The sequence below is a fragment of the Bubalus kerabau genome, chromosome 10, assembly GCF_029407905.1.
Source record: "Bubalus kerabau isolate K-KA32 ecotype Philippines breed swamp buffalo chromosome 10, PCC_UOA_SB_1v2, whole genome shotgun sequence".
NCBI classification, from domain to species: Eukaryota; Metazoa; Chordata; class Mammalia; order Artiodactyla; family Bovidae; genus Bubalus; species Bubalus kerabau.
The window spans coordinates 27,626,058-27,647,093 of NC_073633.1; the positions used below are offsets into that span (position 1 = coordinate 27,626,058).

The 21,036-nt window shown below is 39.5% G+C and overlaps 1 gene segment (V, D, J or C); it reads right to left on the reverse strand.

Annotated features, from left to right (window-relative positions):
- Window positions 1-379: 379 nt before the first annotated feature.
- On the reverse strand, window positions 380-942 carry LOC129620771 (T cell receptor alpha variable 8-3-like). The segment is given in 2 exon segments: window positions 380-786; window positions 897-942. Coding segments are annotated over 2 exon segments (453 nt in total).
- Window positions 943-21,036: the final 20,094 nt, after the last annotated feature.

Consider the following 21,036-nt stretch of genomic DNA (forward strand, 5'->3'; position numbering starts at 1 on the left):
TCTAACACTTTGTGACCAACACAGTGAGACCCAGGGGGAAAAAAATTCCAGAAAATTGCCTGTGACTGACCAAGTTAAGGAGGCAAATTTTCAGGGAGAGAACGTGAGCAGTTCATCTTTAGTTTTCTGTCTTGAGCGAGACTCAAAGTGGTAAATGAAAACCCATACAGTTAATCCCTTAAAACAGTCAACCTCAAGGCAAGTCCTTAAGCATCTGATTAGTACATGATAAAAACATCATTCTAAGATCTTAACTATTTATTGTTATGTGGTTTCTAAAGCAAGTAAAAAGTTCCCAAAATAAAATTTACCAGACATGGAACTGTAGGCTTATATAAAAGTACCTCTGCCTGCTCAGCTCTCTTTGCCTCATTTGCAATCATATAGCAAAAGATTGTTTAAAATAAAACAAGAAGCAATCTTGAGGGTCTGAAAACTCCACTACCATGAGTGGTTTGTATTCAAGTCCTCCTGCAGTCCCAGGCACTGTGGCACTCAGTGCACAGAAGTACTCAGCTGAGTCACTCCAATGGGCTGAGAATTTCCTCAGGTTGAAGGAAAAATCGTTGCTCTTAAATTCAGCCACGAAGCCTCTAATGCCTTGAACCACGGTGTTCCCTGCAAAATACATGAGGAGCAGCTGGGGTCTTTGCCTGGGGTACTGGATGTACCAGAAGAGATAGGGAGTTGCACTGTAGGAATAGTTACACTTCAGCTCCAATGAGGTTGCTTCAGAGACCAAAACAGGGTCATCAGGCTGGGTCACTGACTGGCCTCTGGAATCTCCTGCAAAATCAATGTCATGTCAGTAAAAACAATGCAGACATCACTGTGAAAAGAATTGTACTTGTAGTAAGAGTCTGTAGAACTACAGACCACTAAGAAATTTTACTCACTCAGGGCAAATAGCATCCCCAGTATTGAGATGAGCAGCAGCAGCATGGCTGAGCAGTGGAAACGCTGTGAAGTCTTTTCTGAATGATCTCTCCTGAGCAGACAGGAAAGTGGCAGGAAAAAGTAGTTTAAGGCTGGACAAGGTCCTTGCTAAGATAAAAATGCAAAAGCTGCTAAGATGAGCCTGCAGCTTTCTGATGTTTGATGTCTGATTCCTCTCTCTTGTCTCTGCAAAGAACTCAGCAAGCTGCAGGGAGGAAGGACTGAACAGAGGAAGCTGAACAAGATCTTTAGTTTGTGCACATCGCCCTCTGAAGGCCAAATGTAGAACAAAGATCCCAAGGCCCCACGGAGAGCTAATCAGTGTCTTCCTTTTATTTTCTGAGCTATATCAAAAACTTGTCTTCCCAATATGTTTTTACCATCCCAAATTTATGATGGTGTGTTAGTCCTAGAGTCTACAGAAAGTGAAGAAAAGAAAGTGAAGTCACTCAATTGTGTCCGACTCTTTGCAACCTCATGGACTGTAGCCTACCAGGCTCCTCTGTCCATGGAATTTTCCAGACAAGAGTACTAGAGTGGGTTGCCATTTCCTTCTCCAGGTGATCTTGCCCACCCAGGGATCGAACCTGGGTCTCCCGCATTGCAGGCAGGCACTTTACCGCTGAGCCATCAGGGAAGCCTATAGAAATTAGATGTCATATAAAAGTAGAGTAACAAGTTACTTCACTGAGAAATCAGTTTATAAAAGGTATCTCAGAGTTGGAATTTGAGTCTATGAGAATCTTTGGAATTAGGTTAAATGCCTCAGACACTTCTGTCATGGCAGTGATGGAAGAAGGCAGAGATGTTTTCTTTGACTAATGCTCATGAGTCCACATGATGCTTATGAAATCTTTTAGATGTAAAGACAGGGCCCAAAACTATAAGACATTGATGAAGAAAATTGAAGGAGACACAAATAAATGGAAAGATATATTGTTCTCATGTATTGGAAGAATTAATATTGTTAAAATATTCATACTACCCAAAGCAATCTATAGGTTCAACACATGCAGGCGTGCTCAGTGCTGTCCAAATCTTTGCAACCTCACAGATTGTAGCCTGCCAGGCTCCTCTGTCCATGGAATTTTCCAGGCAAGAATACCGGAGCAGGTTGTCATTCCCTGCTCCAGGGGATCTTGCCGACACAGGGATCGAACCCACATCTCCTAAATTGGCAGGCAGATTCTTTACCACTGAGTCACCTGGGAAGCCCATAGTTTCAATGTAATCCATATCAAAATGCCAATGGCACTTTTCACAGAAATAGAAAAAATAATCTCAAAATTTTTATGGAACTAAAAATGATCCTGAATATCCAAAGCAATCTTGAGAAAGAATAGCAAAGTAGGAGGCATCACACTTCCTGACTTCAAGCTATATTACAAGCTATAGCAATAAAACTGTTTGCTGCTGCTGCTAAGTCCCTTCATTCGTGTCTGACTCTGTGCAACCCCATAGACTGCAGCCCACCAGGCTCCTCCGTCCATGGGATTTCCCAGGCAAGAGTGCTGGAGTGGGCTCCCATTTCCCTCTCCAAAAACTGTTTGATATTGACATGAAAACAATCACACTGATCAATGGAAAGGAATAGATAGCCCAGAAAAAATTCACATATATATGACCAGTTAATTTACAATAAAAGAATATACAATGGATCAAAGACAATGCTTCCAATAAATGGTGATGAGAAAACTGCACAGTCACATGCAGAGGAATGAAAGAGAGCCCCTATTATACTCCACAAAAAAATCAACTCAAAATGATTTAAAGACTTGATCATAAGACCCGGAAACATAAAACTCATAGAAGAAAACATTAAGCTATTTTCAATGACATATATGCACTATGAAAGCATTAAAGTAATGAAATAAGTCAGAGAGATACAGACAAGTATTTAATGATATTACTTATATGTGGAATCTTAAAAAAGAAAGAAAAAAAAAAACCTTATGGAGAACAGATTGGATATTGCCAGAGGTAGTGGTCAGTACTTGGGTGCAATCTCAAAATCTGCGGAATGATCTCTGTTCGTTTCCAAGGCAAACCATTCAATATTACAGTAATGCAAGTCTATGCCCCAACTACTAATGCCGAAGAAGCTCAAGTTGAATGGTTCTAAGAAGACCTACAAGACCTTTTAGAACTAAGGCAAAAAAAAAAAAAAAAAAAAGATGTCCTTTTCATCATAGGGAACTGGAATGCAAAAGTAGGAAGCCAAGAGATATCTGGAGTAACCAGCAAGTTTGGCCTTGGAGTACAAAATGAGGCAGGGCAAAGGCTAACAAGAGTTTTGCCAAGAGAACACTCTGGTCATAGCAAACACCCTCTTCCAACAACACAAGAGAGACTCTACACATGAATATCACCAGATGGTCAATAGCGAAATCAGATTGCTTATATTCTTTGCAGCCAAAGATGGAGAAGCTGCATACAGTCAGCAAAAACAAGACCAGATCCACTGCTTTGGGTCTAGAATTTTGGTTTTGTCCTCTCCCCACTTTACCTTCTAGAGGATTCTGTCCCTAATTAGGTTAAAAAGTTGGTTCTGCCATGAAAATATTAAGATCAGGGCGACATGGCAAATCTGCTCCATGCAGTGATTCAGGAATGCAGGCTCCTTCCTTCATGGTGCTTTTTTCATCCCCTAGGGTATTGCCTTGACTCTACACATGGACATCACCAGATGGTCAATACCAAAATCAGATTGATTATATTTTTTTGCAGCCAATATGGATAAGCTCTATACAGTCAGCAAAAATAAGACCAGGAGCTGCCTGTGGCTCAGATCATGAATCCTTATCACCAAATTCAGACTTAAGTTGAAGAAAGTAGGGAAAACCACTAGGCAATTCAGGTGTGACCTAAATCAAATCCCTTACAATTATACAGTGGAAGTGACAGATAGATTTGAGGGATTCAATATGATAGACAGAGTGCCTGAAGAATTATGGAAGGTGGTTTGTAACATTGTACAGGAGGCAGTGATCAAAATCATCCCCAAGAAAAAGAAATGCAAAAGGCAAAATGGTTATCAAGGAAGCTTTACAAATAACTGAGAAAAGAAGAGAAGCTAAAGGCAAAGGAGAAAAGGAAAGATATAGCCATCTGAATGCAGAGTTCGAAAGAACAGCAAGGAGAGATAAGAAAGCCTTCTTAAGTGAACAATGCAAAGAAATAGAGGAAAACAATAGAATGGGAAGGACTAGAGGTCTCTTCAAGAAAATTAGAGATGCCAAGGGAACATTTCATGTAAACATGGGCACAATACAGGATAGAAATGGTATGGAACTAACAGAAGCAGAAGATTTTAAGAAGTGGCAAAAATACACAGAAAAACTATAGAAAAAAGATCTTAATGACATAAATGACCAGGATGGTGTGATCATTCACCTAAAGCCAGACATCTTGGAATGTGAAGTCAAGTGGGCTTTAGGAAGCATCACTATGAACAAAGCTTGTGGAGGTGATGGAATTCCAGCTGAGACATTTTGAATCCTACAAGATGATGATGCGAAAGTGCTGCCTTCAATATGCCAGCAAATTTGGAAAACTCAGCAGTGGCCACAGGACTGGAAAAGGTCAGTTTTCATTCCAATCCCAAAGAAGAGAAATGCCAAAGAATGTTCAAACTACCACACAATTGCACTCATTTCACTTGCTAGCAAAAGAATGCTCAAAATTCTTCAAGTGAAGCTTCAACAGTATGTGACCTGAGAACTTCCAGATGTTCAAGTTGAATTCAGAAAAGGCAAAGGATCCAGAGATCAAATTGCCAATATCCATTGGATCATAGAAAAAGCAAGAGAATTCCTGAAAAATATCTACTTCTGCTGCACTGACTACACTAAAGCCTTTAACTGTGTGGATCACAACAAACAGTGGAAAATTCTCAGAAATGGGAATTCCAGACCACCTTGCCTGCCTCATGCAAAACCTGTATACAGGTCAAGAAGCAACAGTTAGAACTGGACATGGAACAGCAGACTGGTTTCAAATTGCGAAAGGAGTACATCAAGGCTGTATATTATCAACCTCCTTATTTAACTTCTATGCATAGTACACCATCAGAAACACTGGGCTAGATGAAGCACAAGCTGGAATCAAGATTGCAGGTATAAATATTGATACCTTCAGATATGCAGATGACACCGCCCTTATGGCAGAAAGCAAAGAGGAACTGAAGAGCCTCTTGATGAAAGTGAAAGAGGAGAATGAAAAAGCTGCCTTAAAACTCAAAGCAGAGTCATTACTTTGCCAACAAAGGTCTGTCTAGTCAAAGCTATGGTTTTTCCAGTATTAATGTATGGGTGAGAGAGTGGGACCATAAAGAAGGCTGAGCACTGAGGAATTGATGCTTTTGAACTGTGGTGTTGGAGAAGACTCTTGAGAGTCCCTTGGACTGCAAGATCAAACCAGTCAATCCTAAAGGAAATCAGTACTGAATATTCATTGGAAGGACTGACGCTGAAGCTCCAATACTTTGGCCACCTGATGTGAAAAGCTGACTCATTAGAAAATACCTTGATGCTGGGAAAGATTGTAGGCAGGAGGAGAAGGGGACAACAGAGTTTGAGATGGTTGAATGGCATCACCAACTCAATGGACATGAGTTTGAGCAAGCTCTGGGAGATGGTAAAGGACAGGGAAGCCCGGCATGCTGCAGTCCTTGGGGTCGCAAAGAGCCAGACATAACTGAACAACAACAACAACAAAGTGGTCAGAGATGTTGGGAGAAATGAATGAAAGTGGCAAAAAATAAGACAGAGTCCATATTGATGAGAGTAGTGCTGCCACGTGGAAAGAAGTAACTCTGGTTAGGAAGGCTTTGCCTTAAGCTCCAAAGGAAATACAATTACAGAAATCTCTGTGGCTAGAGGAAATACAGCCATACCAAAAGACCAATCTCTGGGACTTCCCTAGTGGTCCAGTGGTTGGCTCCACACTACCAGTGCAGGGGCCACAGGTTTGATCCTTGGTCAGGGAAGATCCTGCATGTCACAAGGCCAAAAAAAAAAAAAAAAAAAAAAAAGAAAGAATAATCTCTGAATATCTGAGAATGGAGAAATTCTCTGTTTTCTATATGACTAATGAGGCCCTCTGACAAAAGTCAGAAAACTTCTTTTCTTTGATTCCAGGAGAATGAGCCCAGTCCTCTCCTGGGGATTTTCATTCATGTGTTCCTTCCTGTCAAGGCTGACTTTCATGTAAACGATTTAGTAATCTGTCAGTTTATAAATTTGTAGTCTGTAATTGTGGCCTTCTGATTCCTAGTCCTGACTAGTTACCTCTCATCTCATCCAAATTTCCTCTTAACTAAAAAAGTAGAAATAGAAAGAGAATAAACCAGAATCCTTAAGAGTAAAAATATTAGGGATCATGTAGAGATGAGAGATTTATACATATTTCCAGAATACAGAAAGTAAATGGGATCATATTGAGGATGAAAGTTAGGATAGGAAAAAAAAAATAGTAAAGAATAAGCTATGAGGAGGAATTCTTGCTGGCTCTTAGCAGTCACTCTATCTCCTCTCCATATTGCTGGGTACTGGCAAAACCCGGCATACTTAAATTCAATGTCCATGGGACTGTTTGAAGCCTTGGAAAAGTGCTATTTCCTCTGCACTGGAAGAATGCAAGGAAATTCTCCAATTGTCTATGGTGGTAGAAGAAACATCTCATAGTTGAACAAAAGAGGAGAAATAGAATATTCTCCTTTAAAGATGATGACAGGACTCTAAGACATATATTGATTGCCAGAAAGACTAATGAGTCTTCACAGACAGCTCAGAACACCAAAAACCATGGTTCATTAAAAACAAGCAAAAATGAAGACATTGAAAACTTAGGAAAGAGAAACTTGAAAACAAAACAGCTCTGGTTTAGGTACTGAAAAGACCTAGCCTTTCAGTTGCCATATGCTTTATCACGCTCTTGTGAACTGATGGAAAATTCTTAGTTTTTAAATTTTAGAAAAAAAAATTAAGTTGAAGCACAACTGAAAAATATAGTTGTCAGCACACCTAGCCTAGAGGAAATGCTTTAAAAGTTTTTCAAGATTGAAGGGAAATATATCATGTCAGACACAGTATCAGAGGAAAATTCCCTGGTATCGGAGGAAACTGCATCTTCAGGAATGAAGGAAGAATACTAGAAAAGGTAAACAGCTGATAAATATAAGACCTCTTACTTATTCTTCCATTAAGCCTTAAAACTCATATAACTATTTAAAGCAAAAGTTATAACATTCTGCTGTAAGATTTTCAGTGTCTGTAAATGTAATATATATGGACAATTATAAAAAACATCAGTACTGGTGGATAAAGAGACATATTGTACAAGATTTCAACATTTTCCATGAAACAGAGCAATATTAACTCTAACTGGGCTTCCCAGGTGGCTCAGTAGTGAAGCATCTGTCTGCAGTGCAGGAGAAGCAGGTTCGATCCCTGAGTCAGGAAGATTCCCTGGAGAAGGAAACAGCAACCCACTCCAGTATTCCTGCCTGGGAAATCTCATGGACAGAGAAGCTTGGCAGGCTACAGTCCATCAGATCGCAAGAGTTCAACATGACTTAGTGACTAAGCAACAACAACAGTAAGTTTAACTAGACTCTGAGTAATAGCCATGTATGTTGTAATCACTAGGAAAAGTGTTAAAAAGTATTAAAGTAACCAAAAAAAAATTCAAGAAAAAAGGGGCGAGAAAAACAACAAAAAAGATGGATCAAACAGAAAATCAATGATAAAGCAGTATACCTAGGTCCATGCAAAGTAATCTGTAACAACATGCAGCTGAATTTCTGGGGTCCATGGTGAAGGGAGGGATGGATAGCATAGGGCAAAAGAACCTTTGGGGGATCGTGGAAAGATTCATCACCTTGATTGTGATGATAGTGTCACAGGTGTATACATGTGTTAAGAGTGATCAAATCATAGGCTTTAAATATATGCAGTTTATTGTACCTCAAATCACAAATTAATAAAAGGCAAATGTCATACCTAATACATCCAGTTCTTGTGCTGATCAATTTGTATCCCTTCTACAGTTCCCAACATGAATCCAAGATGACCTAAAAAATAACTCTTCTTCCTGTTCCAATATCCAACTCTTAAGGACAGTATATCTTGAAATTTTTTATATTATTGTCCTTGAGACTCTCCACCACCTCAAGGTGGGGATGCAGGAAGAAAAGCTGGCAAGATCATCTTAGAGTCAGATCTATCACTGCTCAAAACTGCTGCCTTATGATCCAGCAATCCCACTGCTGGGCATACACACTGAGGAAACCAGAAGGGAAAGAGACACGTGTACCCCAATGTTCATTGCAGCACTGTTTATAATAGCCAGGACATGGAAGCAACCTACATGCCCATCAGCAGATGAATGGATAAGAAAGCTGTGGTACATATACACAATGGAGTATTACTCAGCCATTAAAAAGAATACATTTGAATTTGGGAGAATGGCATTGAAACATGTATAATATCATGTATGAAACGAGTCGCCAGTCCAGGTTCGATGCACGATACTGGATGCTTGGGGCTGGTGCACTGGGAAGACCCAGAGGGAGGGTATGGGGAGGGAGGAGGGAAGAGGGTTCAGGATGGGGAACACAGGTATACCTGTGGCGGATTCATTTTGATATTTGGCAAAACTAATACAATATTGTAAAGTTTAAAAATAAAATAAAATTAAAAAAAAAAAAACACAAAACTTCTGTTTAAATTAATGTCCAGTCCCCTATTTGCTACTGGCAATGTGATGTATATACATCTACACAAGTACCTACAACATTAATCTATGTTAATACCTAAGACAGGTGTCTCAAGAAACTGCATTTGAGTCTTGGTTCTGCTACTAACTTGGCTTCCCTGGTGGCTCAGAACGTAAAAAATCTGCCTGGAACATGGGAGACCCAGGTTGATTCCTGGGTAGGGAAGATCCCCTGGAGAAGGAAATGGCAACCCACTCCAGTATTCTTGCCTGGAGAATTCCATGGACAAAGGATCCTGGCGGGCTACAGTCCATGGGGTTACAAAGAGTCAGACATGACTGAGGGACACACTTCTGCTACTATATATGATCATGAATAAGCAACTTATTCTCTTTGTGCCTCAGTATCCTCATTTATGAGACTGGCATGGAAACATATATACCAGAGTTTGAGAGAATTAAATGATTTGATGCACATTAAAGACTTAGGAACAGCATGTGTAGCAAGGAGTAAGACCTCTATCAGCATATAAGCTCTAATCGGGCAGCAAATTTTGTATGTTCTCTGTACTGTCTCTTAGATTATGATCTGATACTGAGTAGGCACAAATACGTCTTTATTGAATACATTTTCTTAATGAAAAAAAAAAGGTAGCCTTTTTGTGGTAGCAGTAATGGGTTTTCCAACCCTTTCATTAACAAACATGTGAAGAGATTTTACTATGATGCAGTCACTATTCTAATTACAGTGAATGTAACTATTGTGCATTAATATGTATGGAGAACATCAGTCTATGTCTAACATGCAACTCCCCCAAAATAAACTGTAAGAAATGTTCTGTTTTTACTTGCCATATGTGTATTCATACATAGGACTCCCTCCTCCCCCTTTCATTCTGACATTTCTTCTTTTCTTTAAGAGGGTAATGTTTCTTGGGATGAAGTTTCTCTAGAAATCACCCCTTCTTGCCCTAGATACCAGAGAGCCATTGAGTATTTGCAATCTTGTCTATTGCAGGTGTATCTTTAAATACAATATTTCCCTAGATGATCTGGGGCATAGTAGGGGGTTGGAACTTTATGCAAGGATAACATATAGACAATTTCATTCATTGCAGATCTTATGCTTGTAAAATTACAAATTGCATCCCTGATTAAGGAACCATGGTGACAGACTCTCATCATTAAGGCATCTTGTATGAGGCATGTTTACTTATTTTTCTGCTGTCTTCTTAGAGTTGATTTGGGGGACTTTCACACCAGCAAGAGTTCGGGGGTAGGTATTGGGTTGCAACACAGTAGCCTGCCTCCTGGTTCCTAAACCAAAGTGGATCATAAGGTCAGACACTCAGCATCCAGGCCCCCCGTTGCTGTTCAGAGTTTGTGCTCAGCTCCCCCTGCAGATTCCATCACTGTGGACCTCAGAGCACAGCCGAATCTGTCTCTTAGGCTAAGGCTTTCTCCAAGTGGAAGAAGGTGGTTTCTGTATTGTATGTGGCTTCAAAATCTTTGTTGCTTCCCTTCTCGTTGGCCCTCTGGGCTCTCAGAAGGAGCTATGGGCCTTCTCCAGGATACTGGACATATCAGAAAAGGGCAGGGTACTGTTTGGTTTCATAGGAGCAGTTCACAGTCAGAGACTCCCCCTCTAAGAGTGTCACTTGGCCTTTTAGCTGAGTCACCGAGTCTCCATTGCTTCCTCCTGGGGGAAAGAAAAAAAAAAAAAACCCAGTTCTGGTTACCTTGGCATAATACAAGGCTCTACCCCTTAGTGAAAACTGTGGTTAAAGATTACACCACCATAATGAAACAAAAGACTCCAAGCTCTAGGTACCATTTTACTTACCAAACATTAAGAATAGCACAATCACTGATCCTGGAGGAGAGTTCATTCTTAGAGTCTCTGTTGTCTTTGAGTCTTGATTGCTTAGTGTGAGAAAAAGTTAAGATCACAGTGAATAGATGACGGTGAGGTCAGAATTTCAGCAGGAAATGTGTATGTTTTCGGAAGATGCACCCCCTTGTGGGCAAAAGGCTATACTCAGAGGAATGCTAACCTGTTCTCATGTCAAAAGTCAGTCATACAGCTTCATCTCTGGCTTTATTTTTATGACACCTGTTAGCTTTCACAATGTTGTTGTCATTTAGATGCTAAGTCATGTACAACTCATTTGTGACCCCATGGACAGCAGCCCTTCAGGATCCTCTGTCTATGGGATTTCCCAAGCAAGAATACTAGAGTGGGTTGCCACTGCCTTTTCCAGGGGATCTTCGCAACCCAGGGATCAAACCTGCATCTCTTGCATTTGCAGGCAGATTATCACTGAGCCACCAGGGAAGCCCAGCTTTCAAAATAGTCCTTTGTAAATCTAAAGAGCATTTGGCATTTTTCACATGCCTATTTTTTCCCCCAGCACACAGCCTAACATGGAAGCTCATACCACATTTCTGCAAACTGTTCAATTTTTTTTTTTCTTTTCTAAATTTTGGCTGAATTGGGTCTTCATTGTGGCATGTGGGCTTTCTCTACTTGTGGCTCACTGGCTTCTCTTCTTACAGAGCATGGGCTCTAGATTGTGAGGGCTCTGTAGTTGCAATGCAGGGGTTTCTCTAGGCATGGGACACAGGTTCCCTAGTTGCCCCAAGGCATGTGGGATCTTAGTCCTCAGACTAGGGACCAAACCCATGAGCCCAATACTGGAAAGCAGACTCTCAACCACTGGACCACCAGGGAAGTCCCACTTTTTCTTACTTAGCCATTTTTGGCCTCTTTGTGGTCCACTGAAATGTCATACCAGCACGTTTTACAGAAAAACCAGAGGAACATCAATAAGACAAATCTAGTCATTAGCAGACACAACCATTCTACCTCAATGAAACTATGAGACATGCCATGTAGGGCCACCCAAAATGGATGGGTCATGGTGGAGAGTTCTGACAAAACATGGTGCCCTGGAAAAGGGAATGGCAAACCACTTCAGTATTCTTGCCTTGAGAACCCCATTGAACAGTATGAAAAGGCAAAAAGATATGACACCAAAAGATGAACTTCCCAGGTCGGTAGGTGCCCAATACATTTACTGGAGAAAAGTGGATAAATAATTACAGAAAGAATGAAGTGGCTAAGCCAAAGGAGAAACAACGCCCAGTTGTTAATGTGTCTGGTGGTAAAAGTAAAGTCCGATGCTGTAAAGAATAATATTGCACAGGAACCTGGAATCTTAGGTCCATGAATCAAGGTAAATTGGAAGTGGTCAAACAGGATATAGCAAGAGTGAACATCAACATTTTAGGAATCAACGAAATGAAATGGACAGGAATGGGAGAACTCAATTCAGATGACCATCATATCTACTACTGTGGGCAAGGATTCCTTAGAAGAAATGGAGTAGCCTTCATAGTCAACAAAAGAGTCCAAAATGCAGAACTTGGGTGCAATCTCAAAAATGACAGGACGATCTTGATTTGTTTCCAAGGCAAACCATTCAATATCACAGTAATGCAAGTCTATGCCCAACCACTAATGCCAAAGAAGCTGAAGTCGAACAGTTCTATGTAGCTCTACAAGACCTTCCAGAACTAACACCAAGAAAAACAGATGTTCTTTTTATCATAGGGTACTGGAATGCAAAAGTAGGAAGTCAAGAGCTACCTAAAATAACAGACAAGTTTGGCCTTGGAGTACAAAATGAAGCAGGGCAAAGACTAACAGTTTTGCTGATAGAACACACTGGTCGTAGAAAACATCCTCTTCCAACAATGCAAGAGACAACTCTACACATGGACATCACCAGATGGTCAATGCTGCAATCTGATTGATTACATTCTTTGCACCTGAAGATGGAGAAGCTCTGCTGCTTCTGCTGGTAATTTGCTTCAGTCGTGTCTGACTCTGTGCAACCCCATAGATGGCAGCCCACCAGGCTCCTCCATCCATGGGATTTTCCAGGCAAGAGTACTGGAGTGACATTGCCTTCTCCATGGAGAAGCTCGGCTGCTGCTGCTGCTTATCAGTCTGCAAAAATAAGACGGGAGCTCACTGTGGATCAGATCATGAACTGCTTATTGTGAAATGGAGACTTAAATCAAAGACAGTACGGAGAACCACTAGGTCATCCAGTCGGTCAGTCATTTCAGTTGCTCTGTCATGTCCGACTCTTTGTGACCCCATGGATTGCAGTACGCTGGGCTTCCCTGTCCATCACCAACTCCCAGAGCTTGCTCAAACTCATGTCCATTCAGTTGGTGATGCCATTGAGTCAGTGATGCCACAATCCTCTGTCGTCCCCTTCTCCTCCTGCCCTCAATCTTTCCCAGCAACAGGGTCTTTTCTAATGAGCTAGCTCTTCCCATCATGTGGCTAAAGTATTCAAGCCCCAGTTTCAGCATCAACCTTCCATGAATATTCAGGACTGATTTCCTTTAGGATTGACTGCTTGGATCTCCTTGCAGGCCAAGGGACTCTCGAGAATTTTCTCCAGCACCATAGTTCAAAAGCATCAATTCTTCAATGCTCAGCTTTCTTTACAGTCCAACTCTCACATCCATACATGACTACTTGAAAAACCATAGCTTTGACAAGACAGACTTTTGTCAACAAAGTTATGTCTCTGCTTAATATGCTGTCTAGGTTGGTCATAGCTTTTCTTCCAAGGAGCAAGCGTCTTTTAATTTCATGGCTGCAGTCACCATCTGCAGTGCTTTTGAAGCCCAAGAAAATAAAGTCTGTACTGTTTCCATTGTTTCCCCATCTATTTGACATGAAGTGATGGGACTGGATGCCATGATCTCAGTTTTGTGAATGCTGAGTTTTAAGCCAACTTTTTCACTCTCCACTTTCACCTTCATCAAGAGGCTCTTTGGTTCCTCTTTGCTTTATGCCATAAGGGTGGTGTCATCTGCATATCTGAGTTTATTGATATTTCTCCCAGTAATCTTGATTCCAGCTTGTTCTTCCTCCAGCCTAGCATTTCTCATGATGTGCTCTGCATACAAGTTAAATAAGCAGGTAGCCTTGACATACTCCTTTCCCAATTTGGAACCAGTCCCTTGTTCCATGTCTGGTTCCAGCTTGTCTTCTTGACCTGCATGGAACAATAGACTGGTTCCAAATTGGGAAAGGAGTACATCAGGTTTATATATTGCAACTCTGCTTATTTAACTTATATGCAGACCCTGATGCTGGGAAAGATTGAGGGCAGGGGGAGAAGGGGACGACAGAGGATGAGATGGTTGGATGTCATCATTGACTCAATGGACATAGGTTTGGGTGGACTCTGGGAGTTGGTGATGGACAGGGAGGCCTGGCGTGCTGCGGTTAATGGGGTCACAAAGAGTCAGACACAACTGAGCGACTGAACTGAACTGAATCATACTGCAATATATAAGCATGTCAAATCAAAACGTTGTACACTTTAAACTTGCACAATGTTATATGTCAATTATATCTCAGTTTTTTAAAAAAACTGTTGGAAGAGATAAATACATCTTGAATTCATTCACAAAACAATATTCACTCCTTGCTCACTACATTGCAGCAAGGATAACAAAATTAAAACACAAATTATATCATGTCGATGTGGAGTTTTCATTCAGCCAACAGCTTTGTCTTTATACTTTGAATAAAATCCATACTCTTCACAAATATTTGAATGCTATGGCCCCAGACTACTTCTTCTATCTTTTCTTATACTCCTGATGCTCACCTCCATTAATTAGCCAGCTTTGCTCAAATCTTTCTTATCCTTCAATTCTCAGATTAAAAAATCATATTTCAACTGATAAATGGATAAACAAAAATGTTGCATATCTCTACAATGGAATATTATTCTGCCTTTAAAAAGAATGAAATTCTGAGACATGCTACAAAACAGGTGAACCTGGAAGACATCATGCTAAAGTGAAATAAGCCAGGCACAAAAGGGCAAATACTATATGATTTATTCCATTTACATGAGACCTATAATAGGTAAATTACTAAATTATATGACACAATCTGTATATCTTAAACTTTGATTCTCCTCTTCTAACTATATGCTGAAGTACTGAGGACCATAGAACATGCCCAAGCTAGTTTTCTGAAGTTTCATGTCCTAATGCTGGGTGAGTGGACATAGTAGTGTGAAGGAATATTTCTGGAAGCAATTCTTACAGTAGGATTGACTAGCAAAAACTTAACTATACACAGAAGTCACTGTGAATCACATTAATATATCTCATTTGATGCAAACTAAATGTGTCCTCAACTCAATCTCACCCCTATAACCTGATTTCTAAAAATGTCTGAAGCTACTCCAATACTACCTGAAACAAGGGGAAGTGTGATACAGAAGTAGTGAGCATGGGAAAAGATTGTTTTAACCAATTGCCACTAAAATAGCTTGCTTTTAAAGTTTTTCACATATAAAAAAGTGACCACATTATAGGACCCCTTCCAGAACTTGGCCTCCATCAGGTCTCTGTCAGATCTCATTGAGTCTCTTACAAGGTCTTTCTAATTGTCTTTAAGGCTTAATCTTGTCCCAGCCTTCCTCAATGAGTTATTCCTCAGGGCACAGACTGTGAACCTTCTAAAATTATAAATTAGATTAGATCACCCCAAAACCCTTCAAATGCTTCCTGTTACATGTAGAATAAAATATAAATCTAACCATAATGTTTTAAGTCCACATAAGACTGAGCTCCTGATTACCTCTTTGCCATTATCACCCACCTCCCTTTTTTCACTACTTTATGGGAATATCATAATATATATCATAATATCCCAGCCATCTTTCTTTCACAAATAAATCAAATTTCCTCCTGCCTTAGGACCCTTACTGCATTTGAAAACTCTTCCTTATCCCAGATCTTAACACCACTTTTCACCCCCCCCCTTTTTTTTTTGAAATTCAAGACACAGTTGGAGTTTTTAGAACATTGAGCAACTAAGCACACAACCACTGTGATTCTTTTTAATTTTATGCTGTTTTATTAATGTCACTTAAGTTTTGAAGTCATTTGTTTGTTTTCTTGTCCTATCTCCCCATAGTAGAATAAAAAATCCATATGTGCAGGAAACTTGTCTGTATTGAGGAATAAGGTATCTTTAACCATGAGACCAATGCCTACCATCAGTTCAGTTCAGTTCAGTTCAGTCGCTCAGTCGTGTCTGACTCCTTTTGCGACGCCATGAATCGTAGCACACCAGGCCTCCCTGTCCATCACCAACTCCCGGAGTTTACTCAAACTCATGTCCATTGAGTTGGTGATGACATCCAGCCATCTCGTCCTCTGTCGTCCCCTTCTCTTCCTGCCCCCAGTCCCTCCCAGCATCAGGGTCTTTTCCATGAGTCAACTCTTCGCATGAGGTGGCCAAAGTATTGGAGTTTCAGCTTTAGCATCAGTCCTTCCAGTGAACACCCAGGACTGATCTCCTTTAGGATGGAGTGGTTGGACCTCCTTTCAGTCCAAGGGACTCTCAAGAGTCTTCTCCAACACCATAGTTTAAAAGCATCAATTCTTTAGCACTCAGCTTTCTTTTCTTTTTTTAATTTTATTTTATTTAACTTTACAATATTGCATTGGTTTTGCCATATATCAAAATGAATCTGCACAGGTATATATGTGTTCCCCATCCTGAACCCCCCTCCTTCCTCCCTTCCCATACCATCCCTCTGGGTCGTCCCAGTGCACCAGCCCCAAGCATCCAATATCGTGCATCGAACCTGGACTGGCGACTCATTTCATATATGATATTATACATATTTCAGTGCCATTCTCCCAAATCATCCCACCCTCTCCCTCTCCCACAGAGTCCAAAAGACTGTTCTATACATCAGGGTCTCTTTTGCTGTCTCGTATACAGGGTTATTGCTACCATCTTTCTAAATTCCATATATATGCATTAGTATACTGTATTGGTGTTTTTCTTTCTGGCTTACTTCACTCTGTATAATAGGCTCCAGTTTCATCCACCTCATTAGAACTGGTTCAAATGTACTCTTTTTAATGTTTGAATAATACTCCATTGTGTATATGTACCACAGCTTTCTTATCCATTCATCTGCTGATGAACATCTAGGTTGCTTCCATGTCCTGGCTATTATAAACAGTGCTGCAATGAACATTGGGGTACACGTGTCTCTTTCAATTCTGGTTTCCTCAGTGTGTGTGCCCAGCAGTGGGATTGCTGGATCATAAGGCAGTTCTCTTTCCAGTTTTTTAAGGAATCTCCACACTGTTCTCCATAGTGGCTGTACTAGTTTGTATTCCCACCAACAGTGTAAGAGGGTTCCCTTTTCTCCACACCCTCTCCAGCATTTATTGCTTGTAGACTTTTGGATCGCAGCCATTCTGACTGGTGTGAAATGGTACCTCATAGTGGTTTTGATTTGCATTTCTCTGATAATGAGTGATGCTGAGCATCTTTTCATGTGTTTGTTAGCCATCTGTATGTCTTCTTTGGAGAAATGTCTATTTAGTTCTTTGGCCCATTTTTTGATTGGGTCATTTATTTTTCTGGAATTGCGCTGTAGGAGTTGCTTGTATATTTTGGAGATAAGTTGTTTGTCTGTTGCTTCATTTGCTATTATTTTCTCCCATTCTTAAGGCTGTCTTTTCACCTTGCTTATAGTTTCCTTTGTTGTGCAAAAACTTTTAAGTTTAACTAGGTCCCATTTGTTTATTTTTGCTTTTATTTCCAATATTCTGGGAGGTGGGTCATAGAGGATCCTGCTGTGATGTATGTCGGAGAGTGTTTTGCCTATGTTCTCCTCTAGGAGTTTTATAGTTTCTGGTCTTAGGTTTAGATCTTTAATCCATTTTGAGTTTATTTTTGTGTATGGTGTTCGAAAGTCCTCTAGTTTCATTCTTTTACACGTGGTTGACCAGTTTTCCCAGCACAACTTGTTAAAGAGATTGTCTTTAATCCATTGTATATTCTTGCCTCCTTTTCAAAGATAAGGTGTCCATAGGTGCGAGGGTTTATCTCTGGGCTTTCTATTTTGTTCCATTGATCTCTATTTCTGTCTTTGTGCCAGTACCATACTGTCTTGATGACTGTAGCTTTGTAGTAGTGCCTGAAGTCAGGCAGGTTGATTCCTCCAGTTCCATTCTTCTTCCTCAAGATTGCTTTGGCTATTTGAGTTTTTTTTGTATTTCCATACAAATTGTGAAATTATTTGTTCTAGCTCTGTGAAGAATACCGTTGGTAGCTTGATAGGGATTGCATTGAATCTATAAATTGCTTTGGGTGGTATACCCATTTTCACTATATTGATTCTTCCAATCCATGAAGATGGTATATTTCTCCATCTATTAGTGTCCTTTTTTATTTATTTCACCAGTGTTTTATAGTTTTCTATATATAGGTCTTTAGTTCCTTTAGGTAGATATATTCCTAAGTATTTTATTCTTTTCGTTACAATGGTGAATGGAATTGTTTCCTTAATTTCTCTTTCTGTTTTCTCATTATTAGTGTATAGGAATGCAAGGGATTTCTGTGTGTTGATTTTATATCCTGCAACTTTACTATATTCATTGATTAGTTCTAGTAATTTTCTGGTGGAGTCTTTAGGGTTTTCTATATAGAGGATGATGTCATCTGCAAACAGTGAGAGTTTTAATTCTTCCTTTCCATTTTGGATTCCTTTTATTTCTTTTTCTGCTCTGATTGCTGTGGCCAAAACTTCCACAACTATGTTGAATAGTAATGGTGAAAGTGGGCACCCTTGTCTTGTTCCTGACTTTAGAGGAAATGCTTTCAATTTTTCACCATTGAGGATAATGTTTGCTGTGGGTTTGTCATATATAGCTTTTATTATGTTGAGGTATGTTCCTTCTATTCCTGTTTTCTGGAGAGTTTTTTATCATAAATGGATGTTGAATTTTGTCAAAGGCTTTCCCTGCATCTATTGAGATAATCATATGGTTTTTATTTTTCAATTTGTTAATGTGGTGTATTACATTGATTGATTTGTGGATATTGAAGAATCCTTGGATCCCTGGGATAAAGCCCACTTGGTCATGGTGTATGATCTTTTTAATGTGTTGTTGGATTCTGATTGCTAGAATTTTGTTAAGGATTTTTGCATCTATGTTCATCAGTGATATTGGCCTGTAGTTTTCTTTTTTTGTGGGATCTTTGTCAGGTTTTGGTATTAGGGTGATGGTGGCCTCATAGAATGAGTTTGGAAGTTTACCATCCTCTGCAATTTTCTGGAAGAGTTTGAGTAGGATAGGTGTTAGCTCTTCTCTAAATTTTTGGTAGAATTCAGCTGTGAAGCCATCTGGACCTGGGCTTTTGTTTGCTGGAAGATTTTTGATTACAGTTTCAATTTCCGTGCTTGTGATGGGTCTGTTAAGATTTTATATTTCTTTCTGGTCCAGTTTTGGAAAGTTGTACTTTTCTAAGAATTTGTCCATTTCTTCCACGTTGTCCATTTTATTAACATATAATTGCTGGTAGTAGTCTCTTATGATCCTTTGTACTTCTGTGTTGTCTGTTGTAATCTCTCCATTTTCATTTCTAATTTTATTGATTTGATTTTTCTCCCTTTGTTTCTTGATGAGTCTGTCTAATGGTTTGCCAATTTTATTTATCCTTTCAAAGAACCAGCTTTTGGCTTTGTTGATTTTTGCTATGGTCTCTTTTGTTTCTTTTGCCTTTATTTCTGCCCTAATTTTTAAGATTTCTTTCCTTCTACTAACCCTGGGGTTTTTCATTTCTTGCTTTTCTAGTTGCTTTAGGTGTAGAGTTAGATTATTTATTTGACTTTTTTCTTGGTTCTTGAGGTATGCCTGTATTGCTATGAACCTTCCCCTTAAGACTGCTTTTTCAGTTTCCCACAGCTTTTGGGTTGTTGTGTTTTCATTTTCCTTCATTTCTATGCAAATTATGGTTTCTTTTTTGATTTATTCTGTGATTTGTTGGTTATTTAGCAGCGTGTTGTTCAGCCTCCATATGTTGAAATTTTTAATAGTTTTGCTCCTGTAATTGAGATCTAATCTTACTGCATTGTGGTCAGAAAAGATGCTTGGAATGATTTCTATTTTTTCTGAATTTACCAAAGCTAGATTTATGGCCCAGGTTGTGATCTATCCTGGAGAAGGTTCCGTGTGTGCTTGAGAAAAAGGTGAAATTCATTGTTTTGTGATGAAATGTCCCATAGATATCAATTAGTTCAAACTGGTCTATTGTATCATTTAAAATTTGTGTTTCCTTGTTAATTTTCTGTCTAGTTGATCTATCCATAGGTGTGAGTGGTGTATTAAAGTCTCCCACTATTATTGTGCTATTGTTAATTTCTCCTTTAATACTTGTTAGTATTTGTCTTACATATTGTGGTGCTCCTATGTTGGGTGCATATATATTTACAATTGCTATATCTTCTTCTTGGATTGATCCTTTGATCATTATGTAATGACCTTCTTTGTATCTTTTCACAGCCTTTGTTTTAAAGTCTATTTTATCTGATATGAGTATTGCTAGTCCTGCTTTCTTTTGGTCTCTATTTGCATGGAAAATCTTTTTCTAGCCCTTCACTTTCATTCTGTATGTGTCCCCTGTTTTGAGGTGGGTCTCTTGTAGACAGCATATGTAGGGTTCTTGTTTGTGTATCCATTCAGCCAGTCTTTGTCTTTTGGTTGGGGCATTCAAACCTTTTACGTTTAAGGTAATTATTGATAAGTATGATCCCGTTGCCATTTACTTTATTGTTTTGGGTTCTAATTTATACACCGTTTTTGTGTTTCCTGTTTAGAGAACATCCTTTAGTATTTGTTGGAGAGCTGGTTGGTGGTGCTGAATTCTCTCAGCTTTTGCTTGTCTGTAAAGTTTTTGATTTCTCCTTCATATTTGAATGAGATCCTTGCTGGGTACAATAATCTGGGCTGTAGGTTACTTTCTTTCATCATTATTTATGTCTTGCCATTCCCTCCTGGCTTGGAGAGTTTCTATTGAAAGATAGGCTGTTATCCTTACGGGAATTCCCTTGTGTGTTATTTGTTGTTATCCCTTGCTGTTTTTAATATTTGTTCTTTGTGTTTGATCTTTGTTAATTTGATCAATATGTGTCTTGGGGTGTTTCACCTTGGGTTTATCCTGTTTGGGACTCTCTGGGTTTCTTGGACTTGAGTGATTATTTCCTTCCCCATTTTAGGGACGTTTTCAACTATTATCTCCTCAGGTATTTTCTCATGGTCTTTCTTTTTGTTTTCTTCTTCTGGGACCCCTATGATTCGAATGTTGTAGCATTTAATATTGTCCTGGAGGTCTCTGAGATTATCCTCATTTCTTTTAATTCGTTTTTCCTTTTTCATCTCTGTTTCATTTATCTCTACCATTCTATCTTCTAATTCACTAATCCTATCTTCTGCCTCTGTGATTCTACTATTTGTTGCCTCCAG